The sequence below is a fragment of the Triturus cristatus genome, chromosome 5_1, assembly GCF_964204655.1.
Source record: "Triturus cristatus chromosome 5_1, aTriCri1.1, whole genome shotgun sequence".
Taxonomy (NCBI): Eukaryota; Metazoa; Chordata; class Amphibia; order Caudata; family Salamandridae; genus Triturus; species Triturus cristatus.
Window position 1 is genome coordinate 987,359,201 of NC_140587.1, and position 18,278 is coordinate 987,377,478.

The 18,278-nt window shown below is 47.1% G+C and overlaps 1 protein-coding gene across 2 annotated transcripts in view; it reads left to right on the forward strand.

Moving 5' to 3' along the window:
- Nucleotides 1-18,278, forward strand: part of SEMA5A (semaphorin 5A) — a 1,729,347-nt gene that overhangs the window by 1,375,660 nt on the left and 335,409 nt on the right. For both annotated transcript variants that reach the window (XM_085606095.1, XM_085606096.1), the window contains one exon: nucleotides 2,287-2,434. In XM_085606095.1, the coding sequence (XP_085462221.1) occupies nucleotides 2,287-2,434 (148 nt within the window). The remainder of the gene's footprint in view (nucleotides 1-2,286; nucleotides 2,435-18,278) is intronic.

An 18,278-nucleotide genomic window follows, 5' to 3' on the forward strand; every position in this document is an offset into this window, starting at 1 on the left:
GCTTTTTAGTGTCGGAAGAGCCGGAAACCGATATAGTAATCCCAGTGGTGGAAACGCCGTCCATAGGCGATTACTGTGCAGGTCCGACCGTCTGGAAGACTCCGAGAGACGGTCAGATCCGCATCGGAATGCCTGGCCGGTTTACGCTCCTACCGCTGGCATCATAATTCGGCAGTTGGACCGCCAACCGGCCGTGTCGGTTGGAAAGAATCCGACCGCAGTCGGAAAGCTTCTGACTAGCGGTCGGAGGCTTTCCGACCGGCATTGTTTTTGGCCCCTTTGTGTTTTGCAAATATTCAGTGCCTTTCGCAATGTTTCTAACAATTAGGCAATTTTACCAGTATATACATTAAAATAAGAAGTGCAATTTTGCACTTTTCAGCTGTCATTCAATGTTAAAGTAACATATTGATTAGAAGTTCTACGCGATGTATCATTTTGTGAGAACGCATGTGCAGTTTTTAAAGATAAATGTTGAGGTTGCACAAATCCCAATTCATGTGTTGTTTGAATGTAAAATATGGTGTTGTTGACAAGATGAATCTTGACTGACAGAGAGTCAAGAGAGCAGTGAATTCCAGAAGTTGGCACACTATATATTTTCCAAAACAAACCAGTGAAAAAGCAATTCTATGTAAATATTTGGGTAGACCAATTCAAATTCCAAACTATTATTAGTGCATAGGCCATAAGATAATGAGAGTATGAAACGAAGATAAAAGATTATGCACGTAGGCTGTGTTAAAAACAAGAAACATGAATTAAGATATTGCATCTATGGGTAGCATTTTTTATAAAACTTTTTCTCATTCTGTATACAAATCTTTATGATTTATCCATTGAGTCTTATATTTGACCCGTTTTAGCATGCGATGCTGGCTAGCCGGCATGTTCGCTCCCCAGGTTGTTAAAGGGTTGGCATAGAAGGTATTGTTGCTTGTTCAGGATTGATGGGCTCATGCAAATGATGTGCATGATAGTTTCTTGGGCTTGCTTGCACCATCTGCAAACGTTATTAATTCCCTTAACTAGCCATTTAAGGCAAAGGCCCAGAGTAAAGATTTTCCAAACCGTTGAAACATAAATTTCATTTTACTATAAATGTAGCAAAAAGTGCCTAAGTTGCGCCTGTTGCGCTAGAACTATACAAATGTATGATGAAGCATGCCCAAGAGCTATTTGCAAAGACATTGTTGTCATCAAGAAATTACAGTTTACGTGTGTTACTATTAGCACATTTCTTATGAAATGAAATTAGGTTGCAATTGCAGGTTCCTTATACTCCTGTGTAGATAATCCCTGAAAATGCACTTCCATCTTTCAGAAGACAATTGTAACCAAAGCCTGTGGTCTAATGAACCCTGCCTGGCAATTCTTGACCTAGTGTTTCCAAGAATGGGTTTTGTGCTGTTCCTGTGAAGACCAGGAGAGGCGGTAGATGAAGTGATGCTAGTGTTCCAGTAAGGGGGAGTGCTCCATTATGAGCAAGGGCCCTCTCACACACCAGGGGGTGTCATGCTTCATCATTGAGCAAGCTCCTCATCGGGCCGGCGCTGCAATGCTGGACGGGGGCCCATGAGGGGGCTCTTTTCTGGAGATCTTTTTGTATATGCCGAATGATGAAGTGGGGGTGAGAGGGTGGTGATTTTTGTAGTGTGTGAAAGAATTCTAACAGCAGTGGTTTAAAATAGGTATAGTGCCGCTCATTGTTAATTAACTTTATTGATTGAACTCACTACCCTAGTTAAAAAAATGTGATGCTTATACAGGATACAATGGTCAAAATGTTTCTCGCCTATGTAAGTCTAATCGAATCTAGCGGCGACTCATCAGGACCCGAAATATCTAACTACCCTACAAAATCAACCCCATTCCTTATACTTTTAGTAATGTCATGGTGATTGGTCAAAAGATCCGGTCAGAATGAATCATTAATTGTACCTTAACCTGGATAATGATCCCAATACGTGTAACTGCAGGCTCCTTGAAGCTTAGAGCAGAGTGGAACGCATATGAGGGTCTTGCACGCAGAATAGCGTGCTCCTTGAGACCTACCCCTACCCTGCTCGTCTAGGGTAGTGAGTTCAATTATTTAATTATTTAGTGCAAGTAAAGTAGCATGTAAAGCGGTTAAAGTCTTCAGTAATAATTACTGATCAGCGGCACTGATGAATACTGCTGAATGGTTGATCAGCTTCATGGTTAGAATGTTGTGCATCAAGTAACAAGTGTAGCCATTGCTGAACTCTTTTGTGTTAAATGTATCTTTGTTTTCATTGTGCCTAGGTATTGCAATGAGCACTTGCCTTGCCCGCCACATATGTACTGGTCAGGCTGGGGTCTCTGGGAACGTTGCACAGTCCCGTGCGGAGGAGGGATACAGGCTCGCCGAAGGACTTGTGAAAATGGCCCTGACTGTGTTGGCTGTAATGTGGTAAGTAACTTATTTTTAATCTTTCCAGCTCTGAACTTTTTTTTAAAAATTGTATCTTGGTTTTACTGCATTGGATATAGCAAAATGATATGTTTTTCCTACACCTGCAGTTTTAACACCACTAACAAGGAGATGTAAATAGTGTAGTGGATTGAGAAAGTAAACAACCCCGAGGATTAAGTGCTTAAAAATTAAATGCATACTTAAATTAATAAACCAGATGATGCAGCATACGTTTTATTTAACTAACATACGTTTATCAGTGTAGCTCATAATGGTAGTTAGAAAACCGGAATTGTATTCATCACCGTCTTTCAGGTAAGGGATTTCCAAATGTATGTTAAATGTAGGTAAGGCACATTCCAGGTACACACAAACATTTTCTTTCTGAGCAGCACAAACATGTATGTTGTAATGTTTGATCGCCTTAATGTGCGAGGAGGTCCCGCAACAGACAAGCGCCGGTGGTTCCCAAAGTATGTTTCCAAGCATGCTGATATAGGTGAAGGCAGACTTGCATAATCGGTCCCTGGCAAATAGCAGATAAGTCAGCTCCTGAAATTACCAGAACTGGAATACTGGTAACTTCAGAGGGGGTATTTACCAGAGATAATAATTGTGTCTCTCGGCTCCCCTTATAAATGAGGATTTATTGGTGGAATAAGTAATTCCATTCTTGAAACTCTTTGCTTTTGCTCATGAGTCACCCAGTATTTCACCAAAAAGCAGCATATCCTTTTAGCAGTGAAAGCCACCGGATCTGTTCTATTCCTCTAGGTCTCATAATTCCAGTTGGACTTGCTATTCCTATTACCAGCTCAAATTAAATTAAACTCAGAACTCAAAATTGAGCGTATGGGCACAATTATAAGTAGGGCACAAGGCGGCCTGATATTTCTCCCCCTCTGTTGTTACTGATACCAGGGCATCATTAACTCCACTTGAAAGGAGGATAATTCTTCTCATTATAGGATTTTGGGGAATAACGTATTGGAGTTGGTGGTTCCGCTGCCACCTGCCTGTTTTGACATTTAGTATGTCACCTAGAGATTTTGGCTGTTCTCTGCAGCCAAATTCTCTTGGTGCCCAACTGGGCAGTTACCCTTTCCTTCAGAATCACTGTAGTACTTGTAACAAAGACCGTTCCATTTTATTGCTGCCACATGCCCTTGTTAAACTGTAAAGCGATTCGAGATTTGATGTGCAGTTGAAGAAATATGACATTTGTGAAGTTCATATGGCCTTGCATTGGCTCCCTGTGTTGATTATAGAAGCTGATGTTGAATCCATAAGTACTCTAATGGTTATGGACTGGCATAGTTCTAAGAACATTTCTCTCATCATATGACTCTCAGACCTTTATCATCACACGCTCTTTTCCTGTGCAAATGTCATTTCCCTGAATAAGTAAACACATTGTGCTGTTCTTGAACTATTGCCTTTACTTCCGTATTGATACAAAAATACAGGGCAACCAATATCTTATATCCTTTATATTTAGCAATATGTAGCGATCACTTTTTCAACAGACAAAAAGATAAACAAGTGGATTTTTGTTAAATAGTTTTTGAAGTGTGACTTGGCAGCGCAATGTCGATGAAGCATGCAAGGAAACGAATACCTTTAGAACTGATCCGTGATGATTGATTCAACAATATGATATTTTATCGAGCTATATTGATAAAACCAGAGTTGTTTATGTTGTGTTCTGCACTATTGGCCACATTGGGAGGCCACTATCTGGCTTTCTCAAATTTATTTTGGGTATTTCTCACCCAACACGCAATGAGGTCTTCTAATGTGGATATTAGTATCAAGATTAAAATACACAAAGCTAACCCTCTGGTATTTTGGGCCAGGCCATGACCAACCCTACAGCAGCCTGTATCAAACAGTATTACCTGATGTGATGGTTTATTCTGCAACCACCCAAGTATCATGGCTGATTGATGTCAAAACAGACAAAACTTTGACATGATCCATGTTGCACATTAATTATACACATTTCAAATTGAATCATATTTCAATTAAACATAGGTAATCGCTTTATTCCACAAAAGCACAACTAAATATACGCAGATGATTAAAACTTACTGAGTGGCTTACTTTCAAGAATTTACCTTGATTTGCGGACTCACATTTCAATGGTCTATTTTAACATGAAGTATTGTTCAATGTACTGTGAAAATTAGGCATTTCAAGTCTGTTGTTTCTACATGTTAGTTAGAAATCAAAATGAGATTGTTATTATTGGCTCTCTTGATTTCTTAGGAGTGTCCATCACTTTAAGTCCTAGCTGTCCTCTTACTTCTTAGCTGTAGTCACTATCACTTCAATTTCTAGTAATCTTCACACTTTTTAGATTTAGAGTCTGTTGGACTTGGCCCTTCTGGCAGGTTCACCCCTGAACTTTTTTGCTTTTTATTGGTGACTTGGTGTGGTGATTTTTGGTTTCTGCGCACTTTCCCTGTGTCCCAGGGTAAAGTGCGTGCGCGCTCTGAGTGCATGTGGTGAGATAGGCCTGCCCTCCCATAGGAATGCATGGGGAATGTATGTGTCCCTAGTAGTTCCTGATGCGTGGGGTGTGCTGGCCCGAGTTTGGTATGTGCGGACTCGTGTGATTGAATGCTGCGCGATGATGTGTGCGGCGTGCATGTACCTAGTGTGGAAGTGCCACTTCTAGAAGTGGGCACTTCGGTGTGCAGTGTGAAATGTGTGCCTTGTTGCGTGATTGGCTGGTTGAGGTCATGTGACGGGCTAGGGATTCCCCAGAGTCAGGATGAGTCACCCAGTGGTGAATGGGGAGATCAGCAGCTAGATGGGTGGGAGGAGTACACCTGGGTCCTGAATAGGGCAGGGTTTTCCCCACACAATGCTGGCTCCGCCCCCTGTGGTGCGACTGACGACCCTAGCCCTGCCAGTGAATAGAGTGAGGGGCTGAGCACATCAAGGGTGCTCCCCAACCAGCTGCGACTGGTTTTCCCCCTCACCCTGAACCCAGAACAAAGGGTTTTACTGTATAAAAATGGGGCTGTGTCCCCACAGAAACTGTTCACTTCCAGGATCCTGAGGGGGGCTGCTGCTGCTGGAGGCCAGGAGGAACCGCCACTTGGGACTGCCTTCCTGCCCGGGAGGGCCCTGTGAGCTGGCCCCTGGCCCAGCCTTGCCCCGCACCCCTGCCTTTTGAAGGACTTTATTGCTGGACTTTGGGCTTATTCTCCCTAGAGCGTCTGGGAGCTTTTATTGGCCTTTAGCGCTGAGAGCGCTTCTACTTTTTATCCTTAGCGCTAGGAGCGCTTTAATTCTACAAACCGGTGCCCACCCGGCATTTGCCCCGTTCTTTGGCGATCCTGAAGTCCCCTGGCAGGTGCCCACCCTGCCAGGGACATTGTGGTGGCGTTCGTTGGCGGGTGCCTACCCCGCTTATTGAATTATTCCTACGGCGGGTGCCCACCCCGCTGTACATTGCGCTCTTCTCGCCGTTTCACCGCCGCGACCCGGCGACCAGGAAGTCAGGCACCCTCTGGGGGCGGACCGCGAGACGGAAGCCGTGCCCGGAAGCAGGAAGCAAGCGGGAGCCTACCCCGCGCTCCTGCGTATGCCCCGAGAGACGCCGCGACTGAGAGGCCGGTGTCTTTCCCCCGGGGCTCCCCAGAGCGAGGGAGAGCCCCTGTGTGCCGCGGAGGAAGCCAGTGTAACTCCGGTGAGTGGGGCTCTGGCCTGGAGGGTGCAGGGAGCAGCCTGGTTGGCTGCAGAGGGCGAGTACGCTCCGACGGGGCCAGCATCATTTGTGTAGGGCTCTGGTGTGCTCCACCGGTCCGCAGTTATTCTCGAGCGGCCCCACTTGGCAGCGGGCCGCTCCAACGAGGCTCGCCTCTCCGTGGTGGAGGGGGCAGCGACTTGGGGGCAATTTGGTTAAAGAGCCTGTGAGGCTCCACCACGCGGGCCACAGTGTTTAAAGAGTCCTAGAGGGCTCCAACAACGGGGGCAGTATTTTGTAGAGTCCAGAGGGACTCCCACGAGCCACAGTGTGTCTAGAGCCCCGTGGCTCCAATGTGGTGGCAGTGTCCACAAGCCCTGTGAGGCTCCCACGAGGCGCATTTCTTGATCATAGCCTGCGAGGTTCAGGGGGCCACAAGGGTTTTCTTAGAGCCCCGAGGGGCCCCACGTGACTGTGATTTGTGTAGGAGGGCACAGTGGTGCCCACGCTAATTCCTCCAGCTGCCCAGCACTTAGTGGGCAGCTGCAACGTTTAGGGTGGGAACCTGTTACGCTTTTTGGCTTGCGCAGCTTTACGGGGACAGGGCGCCCTTGCCCCTTCACGGCCAGTTGGCCTAGGGACTGCCACAGATAGTGGCTAATGTGAGTTTTTGCGCCATTGTTCCTTTCCGGCACCTCTGAATGTGTTTAGGCGTCATGTGCTTTGCTTTACACCTCTGAATGTATTTTATGCATCCTGTGTTTATGTGCTTAGACCCCTACAGGTAGAGTGATACTTAGGTGGTTGTTTTTCTCCTAGTACAGGTGGTGCTGGTGAGGTCCTGATTCCCTGCGCAGTATTTTCCTAAGGTGGTTAGGGTTGCGTAGGTGGTACTTTCTGGTTATCAGGAGTTACTGATTGTGTGTTATATATGTTATTGTGTGCTATGTTCTAAAGTATTATTCCTAAATTCTAAGAGTGCTAATTTCGGACAGTGGTCCATGTGGCCCTGTCCCCTGTACATATAATCCCTTGTAAATTCTGCCCGTGCCTGTTGGCACATTGTAAAGTGTGTGTTTTTATCTGATGTGTTGTGTATAATACAAAGGCTATTTTTATAGAATACCTTGTGTGGAGTTTCCTTTGTGGTGGGCCTTGGGTGTTGTTGCTGGGTGCGCGCGCAAACGCTTTACACATCGCCTCAGAGATAAGCCTGACTGCTTGTGCCAAGCTACCAAGGGGGTGAGCAGGGGTTATCTTTGGCGTGTACCTTCCTTGCCCTGACTAGAGTGGTGGTTTCTGCCTGGCTTTGGCGCAAGCCCTAGCCAACCAGAAATCCCATTTCTAACATTGGTGATCAGCGGTGGGATTTGGACTTGCGTTTGCGCTGTACCGCAGCGGCAACTGGCCGCACTACAAAACTCTGCATTTAGATAAATCACATGGTATAGGGATTATTGTTCTAAGTTTGATTTTAATTGTCATTTCTTTGGAAATGTGTTTTTGTGCACTGTGAGTTAGGTGTCCCTAGCTCGGGAGGGTAGATCATCCCCCTTAGTGCATTGTGTTTTCTGGATTCACCAGAGGGTGGGATCCAGTGGTGGCAGCGTAATAGTGTCCTGTATATTTGTCCCCCGCCCTGCGCCCAGAGTTGGTACCTGTGTCACGTGGTGGTCAGGTTGAGGAATCAGGGGTGGTAGAAACTACCTTACCAGTCCGAGGGGAGGGTTGTATGTGTGGATGAATGGTGTGTGGCACTAGGCAAGTGAGTGTGAGTTCTCTGGGATAGAGAGCTTGCTGAATCCTTTGTGAATTGTGTGCTCCTGTGTTTAACGCAGACCCCTAGGTTCCCTGTGTGATCTTTTCTCTAGAACGTCTGCCAGAATGGAGCCTGCTTTTGATCCCAGTGATCTAGTTTATTACAGTATGCAGGAGTTGGAAAGGTTCTGTAGAGAGAGAAACATAGGGGTGAGAGAGTCAGACACTGTGTACGACCTGAGGAACCACATGATTGGATGGCAAGCAGGTGAATGGAAACGTTAGCGCAGTGAGGAAGACAGGGCCCGGGCCTCTCACCTGGAGGGTGGTGGGTCTGTGGGGAGTCCTGAAGATTCAGAAGAAGATGACAGTACCTGGACGCCAGTAGAGAGTGAGGACCCCGTAGGTAGGGAGTCCCTTGCTGGGTCCAGTGTAGGAGATAGCGCCTCATCCCTTTCCCTGTCCCCTGAGCACAGTGGTAGTTTTCTGGATTCCCCAGTGAGGGTGGAGTCCAGTGGTGGCAGCGATATAAAGTGCAGTATAGAGAGTCCCAGTCCCAGTTCCCCGAGTATGGTACCTGTTTCCCAAGAGGAGGAGTATAGGTTGAAATTCAGGGGCAGTAGGAAACTGTCTCACCAGTCTTGGGAGGAGTTTTTGGAGGGATGTAATGAGGCACTGTCCGATTGGGTGGAGCAGAACTCGGAACGTACTTATAACGGCCTGTATGATCTGGTTCTCAAAGAACACCTGCTCAGTTGTTGTGTGCCGGGGTTGCGCCAACACCTGTTGGGGTGTGGATTGTCTGAGCCATTTGAGCTTGCAGAAAAGGCAGACCATTGGGAAGGTGCTAGAGGTCCTCTAGAGTCATTAGTGAGTGATTCCAACAATAGTGGGTCAGAGATCCTCCAGCCCAGCGTGGTGGAGGAGGCTCAGTGTAGCCCAGCTAGGTCCCAGGATAGCGAGGAGGGTGTAGGGGCTCACTGCCTGGCTCAGTGGAGCAGGAGTGAGGGGGTGACCGAGGGTCCCCAGACGCCCGAAACCCTGCCTCAGGACTTGGATGGTTTCATGAGGGAACACCAAGTTGGGGACCTAGGCTGTCCTGTTAGTCCACTTGAGGAAGATCTCTTAGTGAGTAGAGGACCTGGAGCGCCTGTAAACAGGGCTCCTGTGGTTCTGGAGTCTGGCAGTACCGCTCCGGTAGGGAGGGTACAGGAGTCCAGCGTGAGTGATTGGGGGATGAGTTCCCCAGTGGAAGAGCCGGTGGGTCAGAGACTTCCCAGTTGGGCTAGGATCCCGTGTAGTGACCAGGGTGACACCAATTCTGTTCTGGGGGATCTCCGCGCACTGTCAGGTGGACAGGGGACGGGAGATCAGCGCCAGACAGACAGTCGCTCGACATATGTGTCATTTGATATCCTCAGGGGGATGGAGTGTAAATCCCCAGAAGTCCTGGAGTGCCAGGCGATTATTCCATCAAAGGTTCTAGGCCGGAGGTTGGAAGGCCAGGTTCGGGATCAGCCTGACCTGAAGGGTGGGACGTCTGTAATCAGCGTCCCGACCGGTTCTTCTTCCAGAGGTACCGCCCCAGTTGGTAGGGAGCAGGGTTCGGGAAGGGGGTGCAGAGGGTGGGAGAGCCCACCTCTGGCCCCAGTACAACCTGAGGGGTTAAACCCTGGGTTGGAATGGCATTCTAGGTGTACCCCTCGCCAGAGGAGGAGGAACCCTAGGAGAAGAGGTAGGGGGAGGAGAGCCTTCCCTGAGACTCCTGGTCTGCCTGAGGGTGTAGACCCTAGGCTGGAGAACCAGTGGCAGTCTAGTCCTGTCTTGCAGAGAGGAAAAGTGGAGAATGGCCGCTATGTGCCAGGGGTTACTACCCCCCACTCTGTGATTAGGCAAAGACCGGGGGCACCTGGGTGGTCTAGGGCCTGGTCTTGGCCGCGGACAGCTTGGGAGTACCAGTGGGGTAGCCCAGTTGGTCCAGACAGTGGTGTTAGAAAGAATTCCATGGGTTCACCGTGGCGTAGAACCGGAGGGTGTCCCTGCAGTTGCGGGCCCGCGTCCGTGTTCTATCACCCCAAGCAGGGAAGTCCATCACGGTGGTGATTGGTCTGCCCTGCGTTTTGGCTGGAAGGGGGTTGTGTTGGACTTGGCCCTTCTGGCAGGTTCACCCCTGAACTTTTTTGCTTTTTATTGGTGACTTGGTGTGGTGATTTTTGGTTTCTGCGCACTTTCCCTGTGTCCCAGGGTAAAGTGCGTGCGCGCTCTGAGTGCATGTGGTGAGATAGGCCTGCCCTCCCATAGGAATGCATGGGGAATGTATGTGTCCCTAGTAGTTCCTGATGCGTGGGGTGTGCAGGCCCGAGTTTGGTATGTGCGGACTCGTGTGATTGAATGCTGCGCGATGATGTGTGCGGCATGCATGTACCTAGTGTGGAAGTGCCACTTCTAGAAGTGGGCACTTCGGTGTGCAGTGTGAAATGTGTGCCTTGTCGCGTGATTGGCTGGTTGAGGTCATGTGACGGGCTAGGGATTCCCCAGAGTCAGGATGAGTCACCCAGTGGTGAATGGGGAGATCAGCAGCTAGATGGGTGGGAGGAGTACACCTGGGTCCTGAATAGGGCAGGGTTTTCCCCACACAATGCTGGCTCCGCCCCCTGTGGTGCGACTGACGACCCTAGCCCTGCCAGTGAATAGAGTGAGGGGCTGAGCACATCAAGGGTGCTCCCCAACCAGCTGCGACTGGTTTTCCCCCTCACCCTGAACCCAGAACAAAGGGTTTTACTGTATAAAAATGGGGCTGTGTCCCCACAGAAACTGTTCACTTCCAGGATCCTGAGGGGGGCTGCTGCTGCTGGAGGCCAGGAGGAACCGCCACTTGGGACTGCCTTCCTGCCCGGGAGGGCCCTGTGAGCTGGCCCCTGGCCCAGCCTTGCCCCCTACCCCTGCCTTTTGATGGACTTTATTGCTGGACTTTGGGCTTATTCTCCCTAGAGCGTCTGGGAGCTTTTATTGGCCTTTAGCGCTGAGAGCGCTTCTACTTTTTATCCTTAGCGCTAGGAGTGCTTTAATTCTACAAACCGGTGCCCACCCGGCATTTGCCCCGTGCTTTGGCGATCCTGAAGTCCCCTGGCAGGTGCCCACCCTGCCAGGGACATTGTGGTGGCGTTCGTTGGCGGGTGCCTACCCCGCTTATTGAATTATTCCTACGGCGGGTGCCCACCCCGCCGTACATTGCGCTCTTCTCGCCGTTTCACCGCCGCGACCCGGCGACCAGGAAGTCAGGCACCCTCTGGGGGCGGACCGCGAGACGGAAGCCGTGCCCGGAAGCAGGAAGCAAGCGGGAGCCTACCCCGCGCTCCTGATTATGCCCCGAGAGACGCCGCGACTGAGAGGCCGGTGTCTTTCCCCCGGGGCTCCCCAGAGCGAGGGAGAGCCCCTGTGTGCCGCGGAGGAAGCCAGTGTAACTCCGGTGAGTGGGGCTATGGCCTGGAGGGTGCAGGGAGCAGCCTGGTTGGCTGCAGAGCGCGAGTACGCTCCGACGGGGCCAGCATCATTTGTGTAGGGCGCTGGTGTGCTCCACCGGTCCGCAGTTATTCTCGAGCGGCCCCACTTGGCAGCGGGCCGCTCCAACGAGGCTCGCCTCTCCGTGGTGGAGGGGGCAGCGACTTGGGGGCAATTTGGTTAAAGAGCCTGTGAGGCTCCACCACGCGGGCCACAGTGTTTAAAGAGTCCTAGAGGGCTCCAACAACGGGGGCAGTATTTTGTAGAGTCCAGAGGGACTCCCACGAGCCACAGTGTGTCTAGAGCCCCGTGGCTCCAACGTGGTGGCAGTGTCCACGAGCCCTGTGAGGCTCCCACGAGGCGCATTTCTTGATCATAGCCTGCGAGGCTCAGGGGGCCACAAGGGTTTTCTTAGAGCCCCGAGGGGCCCCAGGTGACTGTGATTTGTGTAGGAGGGCACAGTGGTGCCCACGCTCATTCCTCCAGCTGCCCAGCACTTAGTGGGCAGCTGCAACGTTTAGGGTGGGAACCTGTTACGCTTTTTGGCTTGCGCAGCTTTACGGGGACAGGGCACCCTTGCCCCTTCACGGCCAGTTGGCCTAGGGACTGCCACAGATAGTGGCTAATGTGAGTTTTTGCACCATTGTTCCTTTCCGGCACCTCTGAATGTGTTTAGGCGTCATGTGCTTTGCTTTACACCTCTGAATGTATTTTATGCATCCTGTGTTTATGTGCTTAGACCCCTACAGGTAGAGTGATACTTAGGTGGTTGTTTTTCTCCTAGTACAGGTGGTGCTGGTGAGGTCCTGATTCCCTGCGCAGTATTTTCCTAAGGTGGTTAGGGTTGCGTAGGTGGTACTTTCTGGTTATCAGGAGTTACTGATTGTGTGTTATATATGTTATTGTGTGCTATGTTCTAAAGTATTATTCCTAAATTCTAAGAGTGCTAATTTCGGACAGTGGTCCATGTGGCCCTGTCCCCTGTACATATAATCCCTTGTAAATTCTGCCCGTGCCTGTTGGCACATTGTAAAGTGTGTGTTTTTATCTGATGTGTTGTGTATAATACAAAGGCTATTTTTATAGAATACCTTGTGTGGAGTTTCCTTTGTGGTGGGCCTTGGGTGTTGTTGCTGGGTGCGCGCGCAAACGCTTTACACATCGCCTCAGAGATAAGCCTGACTGCTTGTGCCAAGCTACCAAGGGGGTGAGCAGGGGTTATCTTTGGCGTGTACCTTCCTTGCCCTGACTAGAGTGGTGGTTTCTGCCTGGCTTTGGCGCAAGCCCTAGCCAACCAGAAATCCAATTTCTAACAGAGTCTATCAACAGAAGTTTAGTCTTCATCTTATTTTTTAGCTATGGTGTCTATCACTTTAAGTTCCAGTCATCCCTTACTTATTGGCTGTAGTTACCATCTTTTTACAGACCCTTCAGGATTTTGAAATTTTTAGATTTGCAAAAAAATGAAGAAATTGGGACTTTTGTAAAAATCCTGCAATTTTTTCAAAAGTCCTCTCAAACTAAAAAAAAGTTGGAAACTTGTTTGATCCTCCTCTTCTTGACCCTGTGATGCTGTCTCTTCTGGTACTCGTCCCTTCCTGTCACTTCTTCTTGTGCTTCCAACCCTCCCCCCCCGCAGTTCATTTCCCACACTACCTCAGCCTCTTTTTTTCCATCCTCCCTTCCCCACTCCGTAGCAGTTTAACTCTTCCCGCCCCTCCCCTGTAACTAGTTTTCTACCCCGCGCCCTTTTCCTTCCCCTTTACTCTCCAGCCACCTTACATTTGGATGGGGGGAGGGGCGTCATTAACAGCTCCCTCCAGCACCATGTATTTCACACTGGGGATTGACATATCAAGATGATGCCAGAGGGAGAGCACATTTAAAAAACTTAAATCTGCACTCTCTCTGGCATCAGACATCCTGTTTCCCATCTCACAATTGTTGTCCAATGCTGGTTTGTTGGTTAGGCCATGGTATTTTTCTAACAGGCATATTTTATGCCTTTAGCAAAAATTAATCAAATTTCACTTTTTCGCCACGGTTTTATTAGGTTACTGCCAACACTATTTGTCCAACCAGACTGAAATGTCCTGGTTGAGTCTGACGTTAAATCTTAGTTCTCCTCTTACTTCTCAGTTGTGGTGCTCATCACTTTCAGTTTTGGTCATCCTCTTCACAGTACTCGCTGGTTTCTGTGTCTGACCTTGCCCACCATGTACAGTGTGGATCTGCTTTGGTATTCCACATAGAAATGGCGGGGGTGGTTACAGTAGGACACTTTGTAGATGGCTGCATTACAGTCTTGGTAAAGTCTTGTCTGTAGTCAGTGATGATGGCTTTAAGCTCTAGTCCACATGCAGTGCTTCTAAGTGATTCGTTTATATCAGGGCTTGGTTCATAGGTGTATGCATTTGGTTGAAGAGCTGCTGTTACAAACGGTGGGATCTGTTGGGGGCATTATTGTGTTCTCGTATAGCTCTTAGAAGGTACTGGTGCCTTCACCTGCAGCGCAGGTTCATTACTGTGGGAGTGGGCAATTAATGAGTGGTGTGTATTTCAAAGGCCTATGTTTCTATTCATCAGGCAGTTTCATAATTTAGTAGAAGGGAAAGGTGAGGAGTGATTGTTGTGTTGTGACCATATTTGATAAAAACACGAGTGCACCTTTAATACAGTCCTTTAACTCAGAACAGAGAGCAAGTCAAATTAATGATATGCATCATCATTTACTGGAACTTGGTTATGGTCCTAGAGTGAATTTAGAAATGTAATTTTAAATTTATTGGAAAACAATATACCCTTTCTGTTCCTTGCACTAAACACTTTGCAGCAGCACTAGTGGCTGACCTGCTGTTCTCAGTATTTTCCTAAGAACCCCCACAGAGGGTTTGGCTATCAGGAGGGAGCAGATGGCAATGCTAGACCTGCTCTTAGCTCATTCGCTGCAGCCCACAAAGCCTGATATTGCTTGTGACGTATCGCTGTTGTCATTTCGACAACATGTTTATTTTGCTTAGCTCTGACATTCGTGTTGCTTGTTGAATTGTGAACTCAGTCGTGCGTGCTCCTACTACCAGCACTTTCAAGCCCGTCAAAGATCCTTTCACTGGAACAAAAAAATACATTTGAAGGATTCGATTCACAAACCCTTGTTCCGTGTGTGCGTCTCACTTATAAAAATGATGGAGTAAGTTACAACTAAATTAAGAGTAAATCATGCTTATTCACTCCGGGCCTGATTCACAAATGTGAAATGACACTTCTGTGTAAGTTTACGTTTGTTTTGGAATTCACAAAACTGCATTTTAATAGTAAGTTTATGAGTGGGAAGACTCCGCAGTCAGGGTAGAGAACTTCACACATTAAAGAAACGACATCAGCGGCGGCCGGTACAGGTAAGCGCAGTAGGGCGGGGCAGGGTGTGGCAGTGGGGGTGACCGAAAGACGACAGAATAGGTATTATTTATTTATTTAATTATACCAATTTATTTTTCATTGAATTGAATATTTAATTATACCTATTCCGTCCGTCTGTCGCCTTCCTCCCCCACCCCACTGTCCCACCGCGTTTACCTATGCCGGCCAACGCTGAACGTCATGCCTATCTTATTATGTGCAGATCTCTCTGAGGAGTCTCCCCACTCATAAACTTACTATTAATATGTAGTTTTGTGAATTAACTTACACAGAAGTGTAAGTTTTCCTCTGTGAATCGTGCCTCATCTGTGTCATTATAATACACCTTTATCCCAATGATAGATTCTCCAACTTTATCCTTTCTTGTGCTATAAAGGGAAGGAACTGATGTTTTAGAATGTTCAAATTGCATTGCTAAGTGGGCAGCTGGATACTAAATTTAGCATAACTTTATTGCCACTGGGATTAGGAGAGGCAAACCAGTGTGTGTGTTTTTATTATAGCTTCTTGCTTGCTGATTTTCTTAAAAGCCAATAATTTTAAGCTACTGAGAAACTTTACTGCCTTAAAGGTGACTTTAGAAAGCACTCAGCATGTGTTTTGGGAACAAAATCAAGAATCTGATTAAAAAATGTTCTTGCCACTGTTCGTTGTCAAAGATTTAATGTGATTTATCTGTTATTTAACCATTTCCTTTTATGAGAGAGGTAATGGACAATAATAATGTATACATTGATTACAACTGAATGAACAAATATCCCCCTAGGTTAAATACAAGGAAATCCATAATTTGAAACCATCACCTTTCTACTAAGGCTAGAATAAACACGTATCTCATTCGAAAAAAGGTGGACCGAAAGACGAAAACGGAAACAAAATAGTCCAGTAAAAGAGTAGAAGGTTTATTTTATATATTGTCATAAATGCTCCTCAAGCAGACACAAAGGGTTGTGGACTTTGAGTCATCAACCCCAGCACAACCACGAAAAACCCTTAAAAAAATATGTAACAGCAAGAAAAAGAACCAGAAGATGAGGAGGTGTTTGTTTATAATGTGCGATGTTCATATTATGTAATTCGGCCATGACAACTTCATAGAGTTTTCACTAGTCCTATAAAATAAAGTAAAAAGTTAGATTTAGAGGTTGCAGAATTATGTTCAGCATATCTGTAACATTTCATAATTTTTAGAGTTTTCTGAGCAAACGTTGATTTCTAGATTTACTGAAATGATGGTTTGATATATTTGCGGTGCTCCTATTATAAACCTCTCAATCACCAGCCCCCTGCTCCTTTAGCTCTAAATATATGGCCCAGCAAGCACCTTCCTCGTGATTACATGGAGGGAGCCCCAGTGAGACAAAAGAGCTTTTAGTTCAGATTCTCAAAATTTGACTCCTGGGATGGACTGAAGCTAATTCAGAGACTCAAGTGAACACCTAGAAATAATACTCACTGTTGAAATGGACTTCCTCATAACAAATAAAACTATTCATTAGACAGGGCAATGCAGTAATCCTTAGGTTCTAAGGCATTAGTGTCCCCTGGGGTTTATTCTTATATCTACTGCCCCATTAGTGTCCCCTGGGGTTTATCGCTATATCTACTGCCCCATTAGTGTCCCCTGGGGTTTATCGCTATATCTACTGCCCCATTAGTGTCCCCTGGGGTTTATCCCTATAGCTACTGCCCCATTAGTGTCCCCTGGAGTTTATCCCTATACCTACTGCCCCATTAGTGTCCCCTGGGGTTTATGCCTATAGCTACTGCCCCATTAGTGTCCTCTGGGGTTTATCCCTATACCTACTGCCCCATTAGTGTCCCCTGGGGTTTATACTTATATATATATGGCTCCATTCGTGTCCCCTGGGGTTTATTCCTATATCTACTGCCGCATTAGTGTCCCCTGGGGTTTATCCCTATACCTACTGCCCCATTAGTGTCCCCTGGGGTTTATACTTATATATACGGCTCCATTAGTGTCCCCTGGGGTTTATTCCTATATCTACTGCCGCATTAGTGTCCCCTGGGGTTTATCCCTATACCTACTGCCCCATTAGTGTCCCCTGGGGTTTATCCCTATACCTACTGCCCCATTAGTGTCCCCTGGGGTTTATCCCTATAGCTACTGCCGCATTAGTGTCCCCTGGGGTTTATCTCTATACTTACTGCCCCATTAGTGTCCCCTGGGGTTTATACTTATATATACGGCTCCATTAGTGTCCTCTGGGGTTTATACTTATATCTACTGCTCCATTACACTGAAATGTCCTGGTTGAGTCTGACGTTAAATCTTAGTTCTCCTCTTACTTCTCAGCTGTGGTGCTCATCACTTTCAGTCGTTCTCTTCACAGTACTCGCTGGTTTCTGTGTCTGACCTTGCCCACCATGTACAGTGTGGATCTGCTTGGGTATTTCACATAGAAATGGCGGTGGTGGTTACAGTAGGACACTTTGTAGATGGCTGCATTTCAGTCTTGGTAAAGTCTTGTCTGTAGTCAGTGATGATGGCTTTAAGCTCAAGTCCACATGCAGTGCTTCTAAGTGATTCATTTATATCAGGGCTTGGCTCATAGGTGTATGCATTTGGTTGAAGAGCTGCTGTTACAAACGGTGGGATCTGTTGGGGGCATTATTGTGTTCCCGTATAGCTCTTAGAAGGTACTGGTGCCTTCACCTGCAGCGCAGGTTTATTACTGTGGGAGTGGGCAATTAATGAGTGGTGTGTATTTCAAAGGCCTATGTTTCTCTACATCAGGCAGTTTCATAATTTAGTAGAAGGGAAAGGTGAGGAGTGATTGTTGTGTTGTGACCATATTTGATAAAAACACGAGTGCACCTTTAATACAGTCCTTTAACTCAGAACAGAGAGCAAGTCAAATTAATTACATGCATCATCATTTACTGGAACTTGGTTATGGTCCTAGAGTGAATTTAGAAATGTAATTTTAAATTTATTGGAAAAAAATATACCCTTTCTGAGGGTTTGGCTATCAGGAGGGAGCAGATGGCAATGCTAGACCTGCTCTTAGCTCATTCGCTGCAGCCCACAAAGCCTGATATTGCTTGTGACGTATCGCTGTTGTCATTTCGACAACATGTTTATTTTGCTTAGCTCTGACATTCGTGTTGCTTGTTGAATTGTGAACTCAGTCGTGCGTGCTCCTACTACCAGCACTTTCAAGCCCGTCAAAGATCCTTTCACTGGAACAAAAAAATACATTTGAAGGATTCGATTCACAAACCCTTGTTCCGTGTGTGCGTCTCACTTATAAAAATGATGGAGTAAGTTACAACTAAATTAAGAGTAAATCATGCTTATTCACTCCGGGCCTGATTCACAAATGTGAAATGACACTTCTGTGTAAGTTTACGTTTGTTTTGGAATTCACAAAACTGCATTTTAATAGTAAGTTTATGAGTGGGAAGACTCCGCAGTCAGGGTAGAGAACTTCACACATTAAA